Source organism: Mytilus californianus, unplaced genomic scaffold, assembly GCF_021869535.1.
Source record: "Mytilus californianus isolate M0D057914Y unplaced genomic scaffold, xbMytCali1.0.p SCAF_2, whole genome shotgun sequence".
Lineage (NCBI taxonomy): Eukaryota > Metazoa > Mollusca > Bivalvia > Mytilida > Mytilidae > Mytilus > Mytilus californianus.
This window is the reverse complement of record NW_026262668.1, coordinates 79434148-79454524: the sequence shown is the minus strand read 5'-3', so window position 1 is coordinate 79454524 and position 20377 is coordinate 79434148. Positions and strand designations below refer to the sequence as shown.

General features: G+C 32.3%; 2 protein-coding genes across 5 annotated transcripts in view; one reads left to right on the top strand and one right to left on the bottom strand.

The window, feature by feature from the left end:
• LOC127728290 (heat shock 70 kDa protein 12A-like) overlaps positions 1-20377 on the top strand; it is a 177821-nt gene that overhangs the window by 118994 nt on the left and 38450 nt on the right. The gene's annotated exons all lie outside the window — the stretch shown is intronic.
• LOC127728284 (heat shock 70 kDa protein 12A-like) overlaps positions 1-20377 on the bottom strand; it is a 74781-nt gene that overhangs the window by 39458 nt on the left and 14946 nt on the right. For 3 of the 4 annotated variants that reach the window (XM_052235598.1, XM_052235594.1, XM_052235595.1), the window contains exons 2-3: positions 11091-11193; positions 10146-10241 (exon numbers count right to left, since the gene is read on the bottom strand). In XM_052235598.1, the coding sequence (XP_052091558.1) occupies positions 10146-10241; positions 11091-11186 (192 nt within the window). In that variant the 5' untranslated portion in view covers positions 11187-11193. Of the gene's footprint in view, positions 1-10141; positions 10242-11090; positions 11194-20377 lie in introns of those variants that run through there. The other variant, XM_052235597.1, reaches the window with a different exon arrangement.

The window sequence follows — 20377 nt, the reverse complement described above, 5'->3', positions numbered from 1 at the left end:
TTTATCATATGCTTTAACAATGGAGAAAAATAACAGTTTAAAGTATAATTGATCCTTTTAAGTGGTTCTCAAGTAGAAGTTCAAAAATTGAAAAGTTTACGGACGTCGGACGCCAAATGTAATACATCCGATATGTAATATTTCTCTCATATGCCTTAACAGAGAAGAAAAACAACAGTATAATACATTTTTGTATTGACAACAACAAAAAATTCAAACATTTGTAATGTAACTTTCTAAATTATGTTGGAAATTTTCAAAAATGCATTTATTGTATCATTAGGTTTTTTTTTGCATTTTACATAATATATTTTACTGTTTCCTAACAATTGTTTTGTAACCTACTTTGTTATGTTTTTCAATGAAAACGTATCATTGAGGTGTATTTTCCGGAATTTGTCGAGTAATGCCGGAATGCCATGCGATAACGTTACGGAAAGGCATGTGATAATAGCCGGACGCATGTGATAAACTTTCCATATCAGCCCGCTAAACACCATTTCGGAAAATATGGAATTCACGTAAATTTCATGCTATTATCATACAGTAAAAATTATAAGTTATTTACTCAAAGTATATGATAATAAAGTTTATCATAATTATACTTAGAGCAAATAACTTATAATTTTTACAGTATGATAATACTATAGCTTTAAATTTACGCGAATTCCATATTTTCCAAAATGGTGTTTAGCGGGCTGATATAAAAAATTTATCATATACTTGTAGAAAATAATGATATAATTGTACCCCTTGATAAAACTAATTTATACATATATTTATTCAATAAATTTGAAGGATTGTCTTAGCCGTGTGATATGACTTTTGTTATCAACTGTTTCCGGTATATATATCAACTGTCTCTGGTTTATATCAACTGCTTCCGGCTATTATCGCATGCCTTTCTTTAACGTAATCGCAAAGCATTTCGACGTCATTCTGCAAATTCCGGAAAATAAACCTCAGTGGTACATTAAGTGAAAAAAACATAGCTTAGTAGAATAACAGAAGGAATATTAGGAAACAGGAAAATATATTATTAAAAAAGTTTTCATGTCTGTATGGCTTCTGCTGAAGTATATGATAAAAAGAACATAACATGTCATTTTTCATATCAGATCCCTTATCAGCCCATGGTCATAATCATCCCTCGAGCCTGTCGGCTCTCGGGCTGATAAGGGGTCTGATATGAAAAATGACATGTTATAATCTATATTTATCATATATTTAGAGTAAATAACTTATAATTTTTACAGTATGATAATAGCAATAAATTTACGTGAATTCCATATTTTCCGAAATGGTGTTTAGCGGGCAGATATGAAAAATTTATCACAAGCTTCCGACTATTATCACATGCCTTTCCGTAACGTTATCGCATGGCATTCCGGCGTTACTCGGCAAATTCCGGAAAATACACCTCAATGGTACGTTTCTTTAGTGAAAAACATTACAAAGTAGGGTACAAAACAAATTATTAGGAAACAGGAAAATATATTATGTTATAGATAATGCATATTTTAATGTTTTTCTTTTCGTATAGCACACCTAAGGGTGTCAGGATTGATTAAATGAAAGACCGACCGGAGGGTGTGTTATACGACAAGAAAAACCTTAAAATATGCATTATCTGACTTATATACCGCCAACAAGTATTCTTTTCTGCAAAAATTAACAGGATTTGCATCCTATTTTACCGACCACACTAAAGTGGGATATTCTTTTCTGATGCGTTCAAGATTTAATACGCCCTACGCCTCATTTATAATGTGAAATACAACTCACTTATTATTTATAGGTTAGATAAATACTTGGTAATGTTCATAAAACATCATGTATTAGATACAATACAAAGGTAACAAAGAAACAGGCCGGTAACAACCGTTGCCGGATAGTTTTTCTGCACGAGTAGTCAGGTCAAGGTCCGAGGCGATAGCCGAGGACCTTGACCTGACTACAAGTGCAGAAAAACTATACGGCAGTTTGTTTTCGGCATGTTTTTTGTTACCTTTGTTTTGTATCTGACTTGTACGACGTTTCAAGAAAGAAGTAGTACATTTTGCATTTAGAAGAGGTAGAAAAATTAAACAGATTTTAATCTTAAGTGGCCATATACCAGTTAATGTAAGTTACAGTTTAAATAAACTTTTTTTTTCACTTCATTTCTGCCGAGAGTTTTTTCTCTCAAGAAATTGAAGAGTCTAATAATTTTATAAAAAAGAACCATGTCAAGTTAAAGATGAATATCGTTCACATTTGAGACTTTTTAAAATGCAACTTCGCAAGTAAGTAATGTATGAAAAAGATTTCAGAGGTAAGCAAGCTAACATTTGATTTTTATTTTTGGAAAAACGGAAAGGAAAGGGGGGGGGGGTTAAAATAGATTAAAATAAACAGGCTTGATCCTTTTTTTTGTTGAAAAAATGCAGAATGTGCCATTCCATTCCCCCATTCCCCCTTAAAAAATGATAAAAATCGTACGTTTGCTCCCAAATATATGAATTCAATAACAATATAAATGTATAAAAAGAATGAATTTCATATTTTATTAGTAAATGAAATAATATGAAAAAATGGATTTTGTCTTGTTATTAGATATATATATAGGCATATATTTTGGAAAACAATTTCATGCTTATAGGTTTTTATATGAATCTAATGGTGTTGATCAGGATTTAACACGTGTCACAATATGATTCAATCGTAGCTTACCGTCCAATATTGGTGACATAAGTTGAATAATTTTCTTTAAGATTTGCTGCCTATTCGAACATGTATTTCACGAACACTTTTTTATTTATAGGATCAATCGTGCATTGGAGTGTTGATAGGGATTTTATCTATTGATTAGATTTGATTTTTTTTATATATATTTCCTGTCTTTTTTATTGAAATATTAACGTCGGTACCAGCATTTCTTTACTTTCAGCATTGTCCAGAATACTATTCATGTCCATATATTGAAAAAAAATACATTTACGGACCGACCATTTAGCTTCAAAAGGGGGTATGTTTATTTTCTGAGTAAGAAAATTATTTAGTTTTTCAACGCTATCACCCAATTATTTTTTTTCAAAATTAGCACTATTATATACGGTATTCGGAAAATCAGGAATCAAAACATTATTTTGTCATCTGCTTGACCACAATAAATATTTTCTCATAAAATTGGGGATCAGAATATTTTTTTAGGAAAAAACCATAACCCCCCTTTTGAAGTTAAATGGTCAATCCCTTAGTGTACTGATATGAATAGTAATATACTGGAATAGTTTGAAAAAAAATATAGTTATCGATGCCAACGTTAATATTTTAATAAAAAAGACAGGAAATATGTCAGTGAAACAAAAAGTTCAAATCTAATTGAAATTTAAAATGCCCATGAACTCACTGATCATGCACGAGTGATTCTTTTCATAAAAAAATGTCGTGTAACAAGTATATGTAAGAGAATGATAATCCCTTTCTTCATGAATAAGTACGAGCGTTAGCGAGTACTTATCATGAAGTAAGGGATTATCATTCTCTTACAAACTTAGAATATTGTAAAGTGCTCAAGGCTCAAATGATCTATTCAAGAATTAGTTTCATTGTCAGTGCAATGTTTATAATTGATGCATGACTTCCTTTTTCGGCATGTCATTTATGGATAAGTTTTAGTGATGTGAGGACTTTCTTATCATTTGGGAAATATTTAAAAAAAAATGCGTTATAGATATTAGGTGACACAACAGTAGAAAGAAAAGGTAGGAATTGTATGTTTCCTGATTTTGAGAATGAATGTAAATCATGTGAGGAATTATCCTGTTTTATTTACAGTTTAAATCAATTAATTTTTATACATTAGAGTTACAACTAAATTTTATTTCACAGCCAATAATTTGGTCCGGCTTTTTACATCAAATACTGTTTCATTATGTCAGGGAAATGCTCAAAAATAATGCCCTTAAAAGTTTTTAATATGTTTAAAATTTAATTCCTGTTTTTTTATCGGAATAATTGTATTGGGAATAACTATTTTCCCCAACCACTGATCAAGTAATCAAAGTTTTGGAAAGCTAAAGATTTAGGTTATTTTTTATCTGAAAGATTTTTTTAATTTTTTTTTGGCATTGCTTTGGTATTGTTTAATTTTATAGTAATTTGAAGTTATTAATATTTTCATAATAAAATTCATGGTACCAATTTTTTGCTGCACCAGTAAACTTCAACTTTTTTTGTTTGTTTCACAATTCAACTTTTAGTCAGTTTCAATCACTGTGTGATAAATCCTTTCAATCTGATAAATGTGCTTCTGGGCAGTTGTAACTCATTTATAGAAACTCTTTGTTTTGAACTGTAAATAGACCCAAATAATAGGATAATCCCTTACTAAGAACATGATTTACATTCACTCTTCACAATTAAGAGGCATCCAATTCTACAATTTCATTGATCGAGAGTACTTTGCTATATTCTAACTTAAAAGTGTCCGTGTATCATCTAAAAAGTGTCCGTGTAACACCCGTTAATGTACTGTTTTTCTATAGCTCTGCTGGGGGCAAACTCGTACAAGACCAAGTATTGTCTGACCAGTTTAGAACATATTCACACCTTCGAGTGACATAACAAAATTAGCCTCTCATTGTAATAATCAAACTTTGATATGAGCTCACTTTAAATTTTAACATGGTTAGTAAAAGGGATGTAAATAATTGTTATGGTAATTTCAACAAATGGAATGAAAGAGGTATGAGATAGTTTTGTGATAACAAAAAAGGATAAATTATTCAAAAATGGAGATTTCTTCTGCTACAGGTACAATTTAATCTATATATCCATAAATCCTTCATTTAAAAAAGCACACAATGTTATTTAAATCATCATCAATTAATTTTAATTTACAATCGTTTCAACATCAGATGCTTGCTTTTTTATTGATGAATGTATTGTTTTTTTTTTCAACAGTCATTGTTTCTTAAAACAAGGATTTTGAGGTATTGAATAAAAATTAGATAAAATACTATATGTATTTTACCCAAACTTTTGCTCACTTTTCAATTCTTTTTTATGGGGGTCTATATATGTACTATTAAATAACATTTACAATGTTAAAATCTCAACTTAAAATGCTTTAAAGTTATATCTCCTGATTTCATTTAAAATGATTAGACAAGCAACAGTACTCATGATTTTTTTCTTTTGCTCTTGCCTTGGGGTGTAGCTTTTAAGAGTTCAATTTCATAATTAATCTACAATGTAAAGTCATTAATGTATAGCATTTTATAGTGCATGGAAATCATGTACATTTTGTGTACTATGAAAAATAGAAGGGAAAATACTGATTTTCAATTGGATGAAAATGGGTGAGTATGTTCTAAAATCATTATTCAGTTACAATAAAATATTACTGTAACTGCATGAATCAAGACACAAATGAATTGTTATGGTGTATGAAAAATACAAGTCATTTTGTAAGTAATTTATCGTATTAACTTTATGAAAGGGGGGTGGTAATATTATTATTTTTTTATGACTTTTTATCGCGGAAAGCAGATTATTATTTCAACAATTTTCAAACGAACTATTGCGAATAATCTTCTTCTCCTTTTGGTTTGACAATACATTGTTCAAACTGAGAATCACAATTAAATCTTATGTCCCCACAAATCCAATTATAAAGTACGTGGTTGCATTTTTATAGAATATTATAAGGTTATTTGGACATTTGGTCATTTGATGGAGTAAAAGGTATTATAGATAGATGTAAAAAGTTAAGAACTGGCACGAAGAGAGCACGAAATTGGGATACATGAACATCTTAGATGCATGATTTTTTTATTAGTTGTTATTGGCTTTGAACTATCTGTCAGTAACTGTGGGTACTCTCAGATCTGTACTTAATGTCTTTTTGTTGTTGGGATGTACACCTCCACTCTGTGTTTTGTTAGATGTATTTCTATTTGTATCAATCTGATGAGTTAAGCCTTTTTTCAACTGATTTTTATAGTTTGCTCTTAATGTTGTACTGTTACACCATTGTCCCAGGTTAAGGGGAGGGTTGGGCGCCCGCTAACATGTTTAACCCCGCCACATTATGTATGTGCCTGTCCCAAGTCAGGAGCCTGTAATTCAGTGGTGGTTGTCGTTTGTTGCTATGTTACATATTTGTTTTTCGTTCATTATTTTGTACATAAATTAGGCCGTTAGTTTTCTCGTTTGAATTGTTTTACATTTGTCATTTCGGGGCCTTTTATAGCTGACTATGCGATATGGGCTTTGTTCATTGTTGAGGGTCGTACGGTGACCTTTTATTAGTTGTTAATTTCTGTGTCATTTGGTCAAGAGTTGTCTCATTGGCAATCATACCACATCTTTTTATATACAACACAGTGGCAGAATAATCAGACAGTTGATTGCGGTCGCTTAAATTGAAGAAGAAGATCACGAAAAAATAATATCCACAAGTCAAAGTAAGGTTTCCACTACAGCGTGAATCAATAAGATTTTTAAAATCCTTTACACGAATGTTTAAATTTGGCTTGTTTTAAAAGCGTTATGAAAAGTTCTGCATTATCTAATTCATCTCGCATAATGGCGGAAAATTAACAAAACTGCACATGATCTATTTCAAAAGTTAAAATGTGTATCAACGACAATTTTTGTTATTTCAGTCAAATAAGCACAAGAAACATTAAGGGTCTTTTCTGCTTTAAATCTAACAAAGTTGGAAAATTAAAAGGTAAATCCCCAATAAGCAACAACACACGATAACTATCAAACAAATTTCATGTTCATGGACATTTTAATAGCAATTCAAAATTACTACCTATCACCTTCAGCATGACAATTTCAATAAAATTTGTATAAAAATTGTTAGACTGATTTTTCATAATATCATTGAAGTGGAATTGAAGTCTTATAGGATTGTAAGTATGCTTTATTTTATCACCTTGCACTTTCACGACTTGACTGGTTTTCTTCAGCAGTTTGTTCAAATTTGTGACCAGTTGAACAGTTTGGTTTTATAAAACAGATTGCAATTTGGTCAGAATTTTGAATAAGTTGCAATAGGTGGAGAGCAACACTTACAGTCAAGTCACAGTAAAGTACATTAAAATTTGCATTTTAATCAGGGAAAACAATGACCTAACACATGTCAATATTTTATGCCTTGAAGCAAATTTCATTGAAACTTGGTATCGTCCAGGATGATTCTTCAAAAGAAAGACCTATCGTTCTGAAAGAAAATAACTCCGTATAGGTATATAAATATAGTGCAAAAAAAAAACCCAAATGATACAAAAAATGCATTTTTCAAAGTTTCCAGAATAATTTAGAAAGTTATTTTACAAATGTTGACTTTTCCAAACAGTGTTCATAATGTTTTGTTGAATTTTTTTTATCGTCAATATAAAAAATTATCATATACGTATAGAAAATAATGGTATAATTGTACCCCTTGATAAAACTAATTTGTACATAATTATATTTATTCATCAAATTTGAAGAATTGTCTTAACCGTGTGATATGACTGCTGTTGTTCTCCTCTGTTGAAGCATATGATCATGGTGATAGAAAGATTTCATATCGGAAATGGGGAAATGTAATACATCCGATATTATCAGATTATTACATGGCATTTTTCATATCAGATGTATTATCAGCCCAAGGTTCAATATCAGCCCAAGAGCCGAAGGCTCGAGGGCTGATATTGACCAAGGGCTGATAATACATCTGATATGAAAAATGACATGTTATGATCTTTTTATCATATGCTTCAACAATGGAAAAAATAACAGTTTAATATATTGATCCTTTTAAAAAAGTAGTTTTCACGTAGAAGTAAAAAAAGTGAGAAGTTTACAGACGTCGGACGCCAAATGTAGTACATCCAATATGAAATATTTCTATCATATGCCTCAACAGAGAAAAAAAACAACAGAATAATATATTTTGATATTGACGATAAAAAAATTTCACCAAACATAATGAACACTGCTTGGAAAAGTCAACATTTTTAAAGTAACTTTTTAAATTATGCTGGAAACTTTTAAAAATGCATTTATTGTATCATTTTTTTAATATATTTTCCTGTATTCTAATAATTGGTTTGTACCCTACTTTGTAATGTTTTTTTCACTGAAAACGTACCATTGAGGTGTATTTTCCGGAATTTGCCGAGTATCACCGGAATGCCATGCGATAACGTTACGGAAAGGCATGTGATAAAAGTCGAAGCATGTGATAATTTTTTCATATCAGCCCGCTAAACACCATTTCGGAAATATATGGAATTCACGTAAATTTGATGCTATTATCATACTGTAAAAATTATATGTTATTTACTCTAAGTATATGATAAGAAATCTTTCTATCACCATGATCATATGCTTCAACAGAGGAGAACAACAGCAGTCATATCACACGGTTAAGACAATTCTTCAAATTTGATGAACAAATATATGTACAAATTAGTTTTATCAAGGGGTACAATTATACCATTAGTTTCTATTAGTATATGATAAAAAGATCATAACATGTCATTTTTCATATCAGATGTATAATTATCAGCCCTCGGTCAATATCAGCCCTCGAGCACAGCTCTTGGGATTATATTGGTGTCTCGGGTTGATACGGATGTGATATTGAAAAAACCATATGATATTCTCTATAAGTTTCATTTTTATTTTTTACAATTGATTGTGCACGTTGATATTTCCTTATATATGTATTGCTGATGCATGTGTATTATATTATATGTAATGTGTATCTATTTACTGAATAAGACCATTGGGAGTTGGAACAACTTGTGTCAACTTCGTTTGTTTTTTTTTGCAATAAAATATGTTTGAACTACGTTTTTAATGTATTATTGTTTATTCAAAATGACAATGACAATGACCATGACTGAGTCTGTCCATTGTGGAACATATCTATAAGGTTTTGATGGAGTTACCATGTCATAAATTTTGCCTTGTAATAACTATTCAGTTAACCACTTTTTATCTTATCTGGTCCGAATGACTAGTGTGGGCTTTTGGCATCCGTAGTCTGTCGTACGTTAACTTTTACAAAGATCATCATCTCCTCTGAAACGATTGGGTTAAATTCAACCAAAACTTGGTCACAATCATCAATGGGGTTCCTAGTTAAAACATTGTGCCCAATGACCCCGCTTGCCGACAAACATGGCAAGTATGGCAAAAAAAAAAGGAATTTAGAGGGTAAAATGAAATTTTCTCTATTATTTTGAAAACCGCTTTAGATAGAGAAAATCTGACAGGGGCAGACATGTTCAAAATGATAAGGTCTACATATTGTCTATATAAAATAATAATTGAAAGATAGAAACTTGAATGAGCAAAAATGATCAGCAAGACATGATCTACAAAGACATCAACAAGATTGAAATCGTCAATCGACACCATATTGGAATTATCGCCCTTTATTTACAACTTTCCCTTCGTTTGCATTTTTGCCTAATACCTTGAAAACTAAAATAGATAGATAGAATTTTAAAAGGCAAACAATGATCAGCAAAACAAGATCTACCATTAAGTCAACATGACCCAAATCGTTAGTCGACTTGTTATGGGAGATTTTGCCCTTGAATGATAATTTTTACCATTGTTTTTCATTTTTTTTGCCTTTCATTTTGAAAACTATAATAGATAAATAGAAACTGTAAAAAAGGAAGAAAATGAACAGCAGGATAGGATCTACAAAATATTCAACCTGCCGGAACTTGTCAGTTAACTCTTAACAGAGTTATTCCCCTGTAATGATGATTTTTACTAAAAAGTGGCCATTGTTGAAGATTTAGGTGAGCGACACGGCTCTTTAGAGTCTCTAGTTTATTTCTTCTGATTATGTCTCTTTTTTAGTTGTAGTCTAATTTATCCAACGTCTTATCATGCAGGTTCATTTTTGTTGGAGTTTATTGTATTCATTCTCGATATACATGAATATTTCCCACGTTTCGATATACACTAACAACAAAATACAGCAAGTCGATAGCTACAATAGAAAACTCTATTTATTGATTTATCAGCTATCAGATAAATCCTGACGCAATTTGAGTAAACAACACATTATTACTTTAGTTAAATTGGTGATCTTCTGTAACACTTTTTCCCTAAAATCCATATAAATATATACCTACAAATAGTCCACCTTCTTTCATGCCGAAACCACTGACATAACTTGGTATCTGATTTGCTGAGACATCTGTATCTTGTGATAGGATTGAAGGTTTAATCTAGAAGAAAAGTAATATTTGTGTAATAATCGTCATATATTTGCAACGAATCATAACATCTATACAATATTGACTGATTCTTTTATTTTTCATAGCAATGAACGTTACTGTTTTACCATATTTGAGGCTCATCTTTTGCGAGAAACTAGAACTTACTAACTAGTATGCATTGCAGCCAATATTAATCATTTATTGACAAAAATAAAACACCAGTCGCAAAACCAATGCATTTAGCATTGTAACATGTATGTTTTGATTCTCATCGCTATCTATACACATCTCACAATGAATCTAATGTTATATCAAGGTCTTAACAGGCAGCAATAATGGTAAAACAAGAAACATAGAAAAATCAACACGAATAGTTAAAAAAATATACAGAGCATTTTTTTCAGACAGAGAAATAGTCCTCATACATTTTTTCTTTTCTTTTCACGTTTTCAAGCTTAATCTGTACATACTGTATAATTGATATAATTTACAAATCAGGACCTAGGATAAAGTACTAATGTTTTCATTTTTATAGGTTTTATTTTGACGAAATTTGTTTACGTTCTTATTTTCCATCTATGAAAAGAGTTTGAAAAAGAATTTCTACAAATATCCACTTGGTTGAAAAAGTTACCCGTAGGAACCAACGAAAATATTAACATTCTGTATGTTGATAGCAGGATGTTTTTCTTAATATTTTGGATTCAAACAAGTCTAAGTAAAGAACACTATGATGTCTTTCGATTTATTTGTGTTGTTTTGTTGTTGGTTTATCGGGTTAAATCTATCTCAACTTCGTTTTCATTCATGCATGCATGTTACGGCAATACAAGTAGATGTGTATTCTTAATTGCATACCTCATAGTATTCTAAAAATCCATCCTCCGTTAGTTTAAACCATTTGTCCTCGAAACCTCTCAATATCGAAATTTTTTTCTTTAATATACCTTCCATATCTAATCTAAAAGGAATATCATATTTAAGATTTATAATAAGCAATAGGACACAATCTTATGAACATACCAGTATGAGATATTTACTGAGGGCAAACAATTTGGAATAATTCTTTCAATTTGTCTTTATTTCAAAATGGAGTACACTATTGAAAACAGCTGTTATGTATAAGATCAGAACAAAGATAAAAAAAAACTGACAGGAAACAACCGTTGCCGTACAGTTTTTCTGCACGAAAAGTCAGGTCAAGTCCGAGGCGATAGCCGAGGACCTTGACCTGACTACAAGTGCAGAAAAACTATACGGCTGGTTGTTACCATACAGTTTATTTTGTTACTTTTGTTTTGGATCTGACTTGTACGACGTTTTTAAATTAGAAAGTTATACAAATTTTATACAATTGCATAATCAAAAGATTAAACACAAAAAAAAAAAAAAAAAATGCATACCGGTTGATGAACCACGATGTTTAGAGATATTTAGTCTTATTTTACGACTTTGCCCCCAGCAGAACTATAGAAAAACAGTACAATAAGTATATGTAAGAGAATGATAATCCCTTTCTTCATGATTAGTAAGAGCGTTAGCGAGTACTTGTCATTTAGAATATAGCAAAGTGCTCTCGACCAATGAATTTGTAGGATTTTATGTCTCTTAATTGTGATGAATGAATGTAATTCATGTTCTTAGTAAGGGATTATCCTATTGTTTATGCCTATTTACAGTTCAAAACAAAAGAGTTTCTATAAATGAGTTACAACTGCCCCGAAGCACATTTATCAGATTGAAAGGATTTATCACCAGTGATTGAAACTGACTAGAAGTTGTAATAGTTATACACCGAGGGATAGATGTGTCTATCTACACGCCGTATCCCGAGGTGTATAACTAATTTACACCCAATGCTAAACCCTATATTTTTTAACATTGATTATTAAATGAAAAAGAATGGATAGCATATTTATTGACAAAATTGAACCGTGAATTATAAGAAAAATATTTTTTTTACATGAAACCCCACTAGTGACCTTACTTTGGCTATGTTCTTTCAAACTTTGACAAGTGAGTAGATTTTACAAATGTCAAAGTTGTTGTTTTGCATATTTCTGTTAAATCCTGGTGCTAATATGAATCAAAAGTTCAAGGTTGACCGTTTCGTGCATTCTTATCACAAAAAAATACATCATGCTCCTTGTATGCAGTTGTCAATATGGACGGGTATAAGACGGACGACATTTTAAGTCAAGCGTTGGATTTGGTAGAAGAGACTAAAGATAAAGGCAATATTATAACCCAAAGTACTTATATGTATCAGTTTAATGAAGGTAATCATAAATGTATTTTTTATGTTACGGTTTTATATAAAAAAGAAGCTCCCCCAAACCCCCCCCCCCCCCAACCCCCACCTTTTCGAGAATAAACATTCATATTCGGACACACATGGTTTTTTGTCGGAGTCAGAAATTTTTTTTCTCGCAAATCGCGAACAATTTTATTTACTAGGTTTTCAACGCTATCAATCCAATTATTTTTCCCTGGAAAGATTTTTTTTATTCAAAATAGATGCTTAATATTTTTTTCGCTATTGGAATTTCCTAAAATGTTTTTTTTTTTAATATCTTGAAACAACTTGTAGTGAACACTATTAGTAATTTCTAATGTTCATGCTATTTAAAAAATAATCAATTTCTATTGTAATGAATAACAATGGACTTTGTTTTCGGGATGTAGAAGCAGGGGTTTCCAGAAACCCCGCTCGTCACACCCTGTGGTCAAAATGCATTGTTATTCGTAACAATAGATCTATTCAATTTACACTTGTTTCAGAAATAGAAACTATGAAGTATAACAATAGAACTGGGGTGTAACAAATGTGAAACAAACGAACAAAAATCAAAATAAGTTGAAATTTACTGGTGCAGTAAAAATGGTACCTTTAATGTTGTTATGAAATATTAATAACTTCAAATTACTAAAATATTGAACAATATTAAAGCCATGCATTAAAAGAAAAAAAAACAGTTTTAAGATAAAAAAAAAAAAAAACCAAATCTTTAGATTTGGAAAACTCTGATTACTGGACCAGCGGTTGTAAAGAATCATTATAGTTATTTCCAATATTCCGATAAAATAAAACAACAAAAAACAGGAATTTAATTTATGTTTGGAATATATTTAAACTTTTAAAGGCATTTTATTTTGACATTCCCCTGACATAATAAAATAGTATTGGATTTAAAAAGATGGACCAAATAATGGCTGTGAAATGAAAGTAGTTGTAACTCAAATGTATTTATTGATTTAAACTGTAAATAAAAAAAGGATAATTCCTCACTAAAATATTACATGATTTACATTCATACTCACAATCAGGAAACATATACAATTCCTACCTTTTCTTTGTACTGTTGTGTCACCTAATGTCTATAACGCATTTTTTTTTTGATATTTCCCAAATTATAAGAAAGTCCTTACATCACTGAAACTAATCCATAAGTGAAATGCCGAAAAAGGAAGTCATGCATCAATTAGAATCATTGCACTGACAATGAAGCTAATTCTTGAATAGTCAACCAATCAAGAGGTTATTTGAGCCATGAGCACTTTACAATATTCTAAGTTTGTAAGAGAATGATAATCCTTTACTTCATGATAAGTACTCGCTAACGCTCGTACTTAATCATGAAGAAAGGGATTATCATTCTCTTACATATACGAAGAAAGGGATTATCATTATCTTACAAACTTAAAATATTGTAAAGTGCCGAAGGCTCAAACGATCTCTTGATTGGTTGTATTCAAGAAATATTTTCATTGTCAGTGCAATGTTTTGTGATTAATGCACGACTTCCCTTTTAGGAATTTCATTTATGGATTAGTTTTAGTAATGTAGGGACTTTCTTATAATTTTGGAAAATATAATAAATTGTGTTTTAGACATTAGATGAAACAACAGTACAATGGAATGGTAAGAAATGTTTGCTGATTGTGAGTATGAGTGTAAATCATGTAATATTTTAACGAGGAATTATCTTTTTGTTTATTTACAGTTCAAATCAATAATTCAAAATTTGAGTTACAAGTAAATTTTATTTTACAGCCAATATTTTATTCCAGCTCTGTACATCAAATACTTCTTTATTATGTCAGGGAAATGTTCAAATACAATGCCTTTAAAAGTTTAGAATATATTCAATGGTTATTATACACTTAATTTCTTTTTTAAAATTTTATCAGAATATTGGAAATTACTATTCTCACCAACCGCGGATCCAGTAATCTGAGTTTTTGAAAGAGTATAAGCTAAAGATTTAGGTTATATTTGATTTTAAAACTTTTTTTTTTGCATTGCTTTGATATTGTTTATCTTTTAAGTAATTTGAAGTTATCAATATTCTTATAATAATGTTAAGTAAACGGTACCAAGGTTACTGCACCAGTAAATTTTATCTTATTTTGATTTTTTGTTTATTTGTTTCAAAATTCAACTTTTAGTTAGTTTAAATCACACATTCTTTCAAGCTGATAAATGTGCTTCAGGGCAGTTGTAACTCATTTATAAAATTCTTTGTTTTGAAATGTAAGTAAGCCTAAACAATAGGATAATCCCTTACTAAGAACATGATTTAAATTAAGAAACACCAAGTACTACAGTTTCATTGGTCGAGAGCACTTTGCTATATTCTAACACCTTCATCGGTAGAGAGCACTTTTCTATATTCTAACAACACCCGTTAGAATATAGCAAAGTGCTCTCGACCAATGAAATTGTAGAATTTGATGCTTCTTAATTGTGAAGAATGAATGTAAATCATGCTTTAATGCATTTCATTCGAACATTTCCTTGACGCAATGAAGTAGCATTTGATGTAAAGGGCTTGATTAAAATATTGGCTGTGAAATTAAATTTAGCTTTAACTCAAATTTCGAATTTATTGATTTGAACTGTAAATAAACAAAAAGATAATAAGTGAATAATTCGACTCTATTGAATTCGTATTCATGTGACCTTCAATTTAACCCCTTAGCTACAGATGGATTACGCATGAATTATACGTGTTCAGTTATTTAAAGGAAAAGAATGTCAACATTGAAACTGAAACAACCTATTTTAAACCTATAATATGAAATTAAACATACCTAGAAAATCCAATTGCACGAGTTCGCTATCTATTTATATCTATATTTATGTTTATATCGCTTATATGACCGTCGGCTCTTCGGATAGTTAATTAGATGGCGTCTAGACTAAAATACACACGAAAGGATGATACATATTATCGAGCCCATGTCTTGTAAATTGTTTTATTTTTGGATATACGTTTGAGTATGTTATAAATCAAATATGAGAATTTGAGTCAAATCGGTGAACATGAATTTGACAGCCAATGCCCCTTTAACAATGAAACTAATTTTTGAATACAACCAATCAAGAGATAATGTGAGCTTTGAGCAATTTACAATATTCTAGGTTTGTAAGATAATGATAATCCCTTTCATCGTGATAAGTACTCGCTAACGCTCGTACTTAATCATGAGAAAGGAATTATCATTCTCTTACATATACTTACACGGACACTTTTTATGAATAAAGTCACTCGTGCATTCAGTGAGTTCATAGGGACTTTATCGTACGCCTTGTGACCTTATTACTGTGTTTTATAAATATAATTTATATGAAAAGTGTTCATAAAAATTATAGTTATAAAATAAGCTAATTTATGTCCCAAGATGCTGAAATTAAATAAAGTAAAATGAAGTTACTGACTGCAAGAGTAACTGCAACCATAAAATGTTTCCATGTACAAACATCTCGTGGGTTTGTTTATACCGGCGTCACACACCAGCGTATAGCACCGACGTACGCCGGGCGTGGTCAAAAACCATGTACGCTGCCAATACGCTAGTAATTTTGAACGCATTTAACTTGTCAATCATATCTGTATCGTGTGCACAACGAGCTTTAATCGTGTTTAGGGCGTACGAGAAGCGTACATAAGCGTTTATCGGGCGTTCAAGTAACGTATGTTGGCGTATGTCTGGCGTTTGTCTAACGTAGATGAAATGCACGCTACTAAGGAAAAACGTCCCTTGAACGTATTTGAGACGCGTCACGATCTACCTGGGACGATTATCCGTGCTTTCGGCGTGTCTGGGACGTGTAATTATCGAGTGTTTGTACTACTTCTGGATACACATGGTCTTGTATTCCCGCCTTTTTCAAAACAATTCATTTCGAAATGCCACCAAAGGAAGAGGCAGTGGTAAATCAGTTCTTGGTCGTGGCCTGGTCCTTGGGATGATGAGAACGTCGGGAACAAGAAAGAGAGTGCAAGAAGAGAATACTGGGGACCAGATTCAAGAAGTCAGTCTACCAAGTCTTCCAAGTTCAAGTCGTTTTGTTATTCCAGTTTGATTTTTGTCTCGCCTGCGTCGAAAGACGCTGAAGGCGAGACATATGTATAGCTATACCGGCGGCGAAGGCGGCAACAAGTTGGTGAAAGCTTTATAACTCAGAAGGAAGCAGACCTAGACCATCCATATTTCACCCATAGATGCCTTATGTTGCAAGCTTTCTGTCCGTCACATGTCAGATGTCCTTGACCTCATTTTCATGGTTGAATGACTTTGTTTATTCCGCGACCAGTTTTCGTGATTAGGTCAGTTTCTCAGTACATAGAATACCTAGAGTTATGGTAATTGGTCTATAGACTCCTCAGTAGGTGCCCATGTCAGTCTGACATATGTCACTACACCTTGACCTCGTTTTCATGCTCCAGTGATCAATTAAGAATCTTATATTCCGACATACCAGTAAGCAGGCGAGACATTTTAGCGTGTCCACTCTTGTGTAGACTTTGCACTGCAGACTTTCTTTTACCATATATCACAATATTGATGTGCATGAAGTCATACTGTTCCTGTGTACATGGGTGAATTAAGAAGCATGAAAGAATGTTTTCAACTATAACCAAGACAAGTGCGTGTAATCATAACTTATTAAACCATTTTGCAGATGTGATCAATTTATTTTTCAATTATTATTCATGTCTCATATCATTCTGTCCTGCCAGGCAACTGATCCAGCAGGCGAGTTTATCCAGTGCTTGATAAGGTTCCACTGGTTTTTTCCTCTCTTACTGTCCATATTAGCTGCTGTAACATTCTGGGTATCCTGCAGATTCGGTCCCTGCCTCCAAGCTCCTGGAATTAAATTCCTGTTGATGGGGTGTTCACAATCTAGTTGTTGGTACTGAAGCCCAGGATAGCGAATTCTTATCAGATTGTGTAAAATAATGCATGTCTTCACTATCAGACGAACTGTGGATGGGGAATGACCCATTGTTGGGAGGAGAATTCTGAATTGGCCAAAATACCAAACGCGTTCTCCACAACACGCCTTGCTCGCGATAGTCTATAACTGAATATATGTTCTTCTCTGTCCATTGTCCTATGAGAGTAGGGTTTCATCATCGTCGTTCTTAGGGCAATGTGTCATCTCCAATGAAATAGTAGGGAACGTCTTCGGTATCATTTGGAAGAGGCTCGGCATCGGGAAGCCTATTCTTCCATCTTCCGCTGCTTCTCTTAATTCGGACTCATTATACATCTGAGCATCAGAACAGGCACCGTTTCCTAAAATGCAGGGATAATATGAAATTATCGCAAAAAGTTTCATATATGAAGAAATATAAAATCTCATGATAACTATTTACAAATGTATATATGTAAATTCTTGAGTGACTTACATGTGTGCTAAAATTAAAAAAAAGTAAACTAGCAAAAATACAGAACTCCAAGGAAAATACAAAACGGAAAGTCCTTTATCAAATGGCAAAATCAAAAGCTCAAACACATCAAACGAATGAAAAACAACTGTCATACCGGTATTCCTGACTTGGTTAAGGCATTTCCTTATGTAGAAAATGCTGGATTAAACCTGGTTTTATAGCTAGCTAAACCTCTCACTTGTATGACAGTCGCATAGAATTCCATTATATTGACAACAATGTGTGAGATACCGAGGTTAACTAATTTTACCACGAATGACACGTGTTTCGACTTTTGAGGTTTCGTCAGATTCGTTCAAAATAAATATATATATATATATATATATATATATAAACAAGTCTAAATTGAAAACAACGTTCAAACCTATGATTGCGTTGGATAAAAACGGCAATTTTTATACGTGTGCATGCAAAACAAATTTCTTGTTAGAGGGGTCTAAATACTGCACAAACAACATTTTCCAAAAGACCATAAAAGTGAAAGAGTATATTTTAACAAAACGTATTTGACTAACAGGTCGAACAACAAATGTTCTTAAACCCTGCTGACTGCCATTGGCGATTGCCAAATAAACGGATCACCGATGTAATAAATGGATCTTAATTATAAATTTAATACTAAACAGAAAATAATGAACTTGCGGAAAAGATGGTATACCGCAAACAAAAGGTGCAAAGGTTTGTGTACACCATATCCGGATTTTGACAATTAATGTCTCTTCAGTGATGTTAGGAATCGAAACGGTATTTGGAAAGCCATACAATTTACCTCAATTTAGGATAGACTCTTGAATTTTGAGGAGTCAAATTAGGATGAACGGATCATATATATATATACACGAGGATCTGTTGCTTCGTTTGTGCTGCTCTTTGTTTTATGGATTGGACGCTTTGCTTATTTACATTATATTAGATTATGAAACAGTATTACAAGCAATAAAATTTGTAAGTTTTTTCTAACGTTTTAAAGGACTTTTACAAAAAATTATATAAATATCTTACCTCCAACAACTGCCCATATAAACTTGTAATCACCATCAACCAAAGATAGCATGACTATGGAGAAGAATCCCTTACAGTTGTGGTATAACGAACCTGAACGAGCCTGTTTCTTTATGGCAATATGCTTTCCATCCAACGCTCCATATCAATATCAATGTGGAATAACATAAACGGTACCAATTTTTCTGCACCAGATGCGCATTTCGACAATCAATGTCTCTTCAGTAATGCTCGAGGCCAAAATATTTGAAAATCTAAAGCTTATTAAAAACATGAATAGCAATAAACCAAAAAGGACAAAAAGTATAGCCAAAGCTGGGCAAGGAATCAGAGCTTTGCATGAGGGAGATACATTCCTTAATTTTAAATAATTTCCAAAATTTTGTAACAGCAAATTTTAATAACACAAAATCCGTATTTTCATGCCAGTACCGAAGTACTGGCTACTGGGCTGGTGATACCCTCGGGGACTATCAGTCCACCAGCAGAGGCATCGACCCAGTGGTAGTAATAACATAAACGGTATCATTTTTTCATGTTAAGGTGAAGTTGGTCTACATGTTGTAGATCTAGAGCCATGGCTAGAAGATATGCCCTCTTGATTCTCTCCAGGCAATCCATTATAGCAAGTGCCAAACTGAACACTGCCCAACCTTTTATACCATTTTATACATGCACTTGGATATGCAAATTCACGGACATATGCCACTATAAATGTCAGAGCAAGTTTCGTTGAATGTCAGAATACGTTTTTGATACCACGGGTGCGTTTTATACGTTCACGGAGCGCTGAAACTACGCCAAGCGTATGTTACAAACACGCTCCGCATGCGTCCAAATAAAAGTCGAACGATCTTTAGGCGTATACAACGTGCCCTAAACGTGTCTCAAACTTATCTGTAGCGTTTTTCAACGCGCTTGTAACGTATGTATTACGTGCGTGTAGGGGACAGGTATACGCTTGACAAATGCTAGAGCTAGATGAAAAATTTTATGCTGCATAAAAATTTCCTGGAGTTATAGCGTTCACCAAGCGTATACCTTTGAATTTCGACGTACTTCAAACTTATGCAACGCGCGTCTAACAATTGCTTAGCGTTCCTCTTGCATGCACCTAACGTATACGGACTTAGTCAATTTTCTCTGTACGTCTGGTGGACGTCGGTCTATACGCCAATGTGTGACGCCGGCATTAGCAGTTAAGCCGAAATCTTTTAAATCTTTTAAATCGAACTATACGGAGGATTTCCCCTTTTCTCTTCATGTTCAAGGAATTTGTTTATTATAATTCGAATTGTGACAGCGCAAAATCAGTCTCAACGTCAATAAACGTCCACCCATTTTGGATATAGGGATGGAAAATGAAAAACATATTGTGTCACGTAATCAAAACTTTGG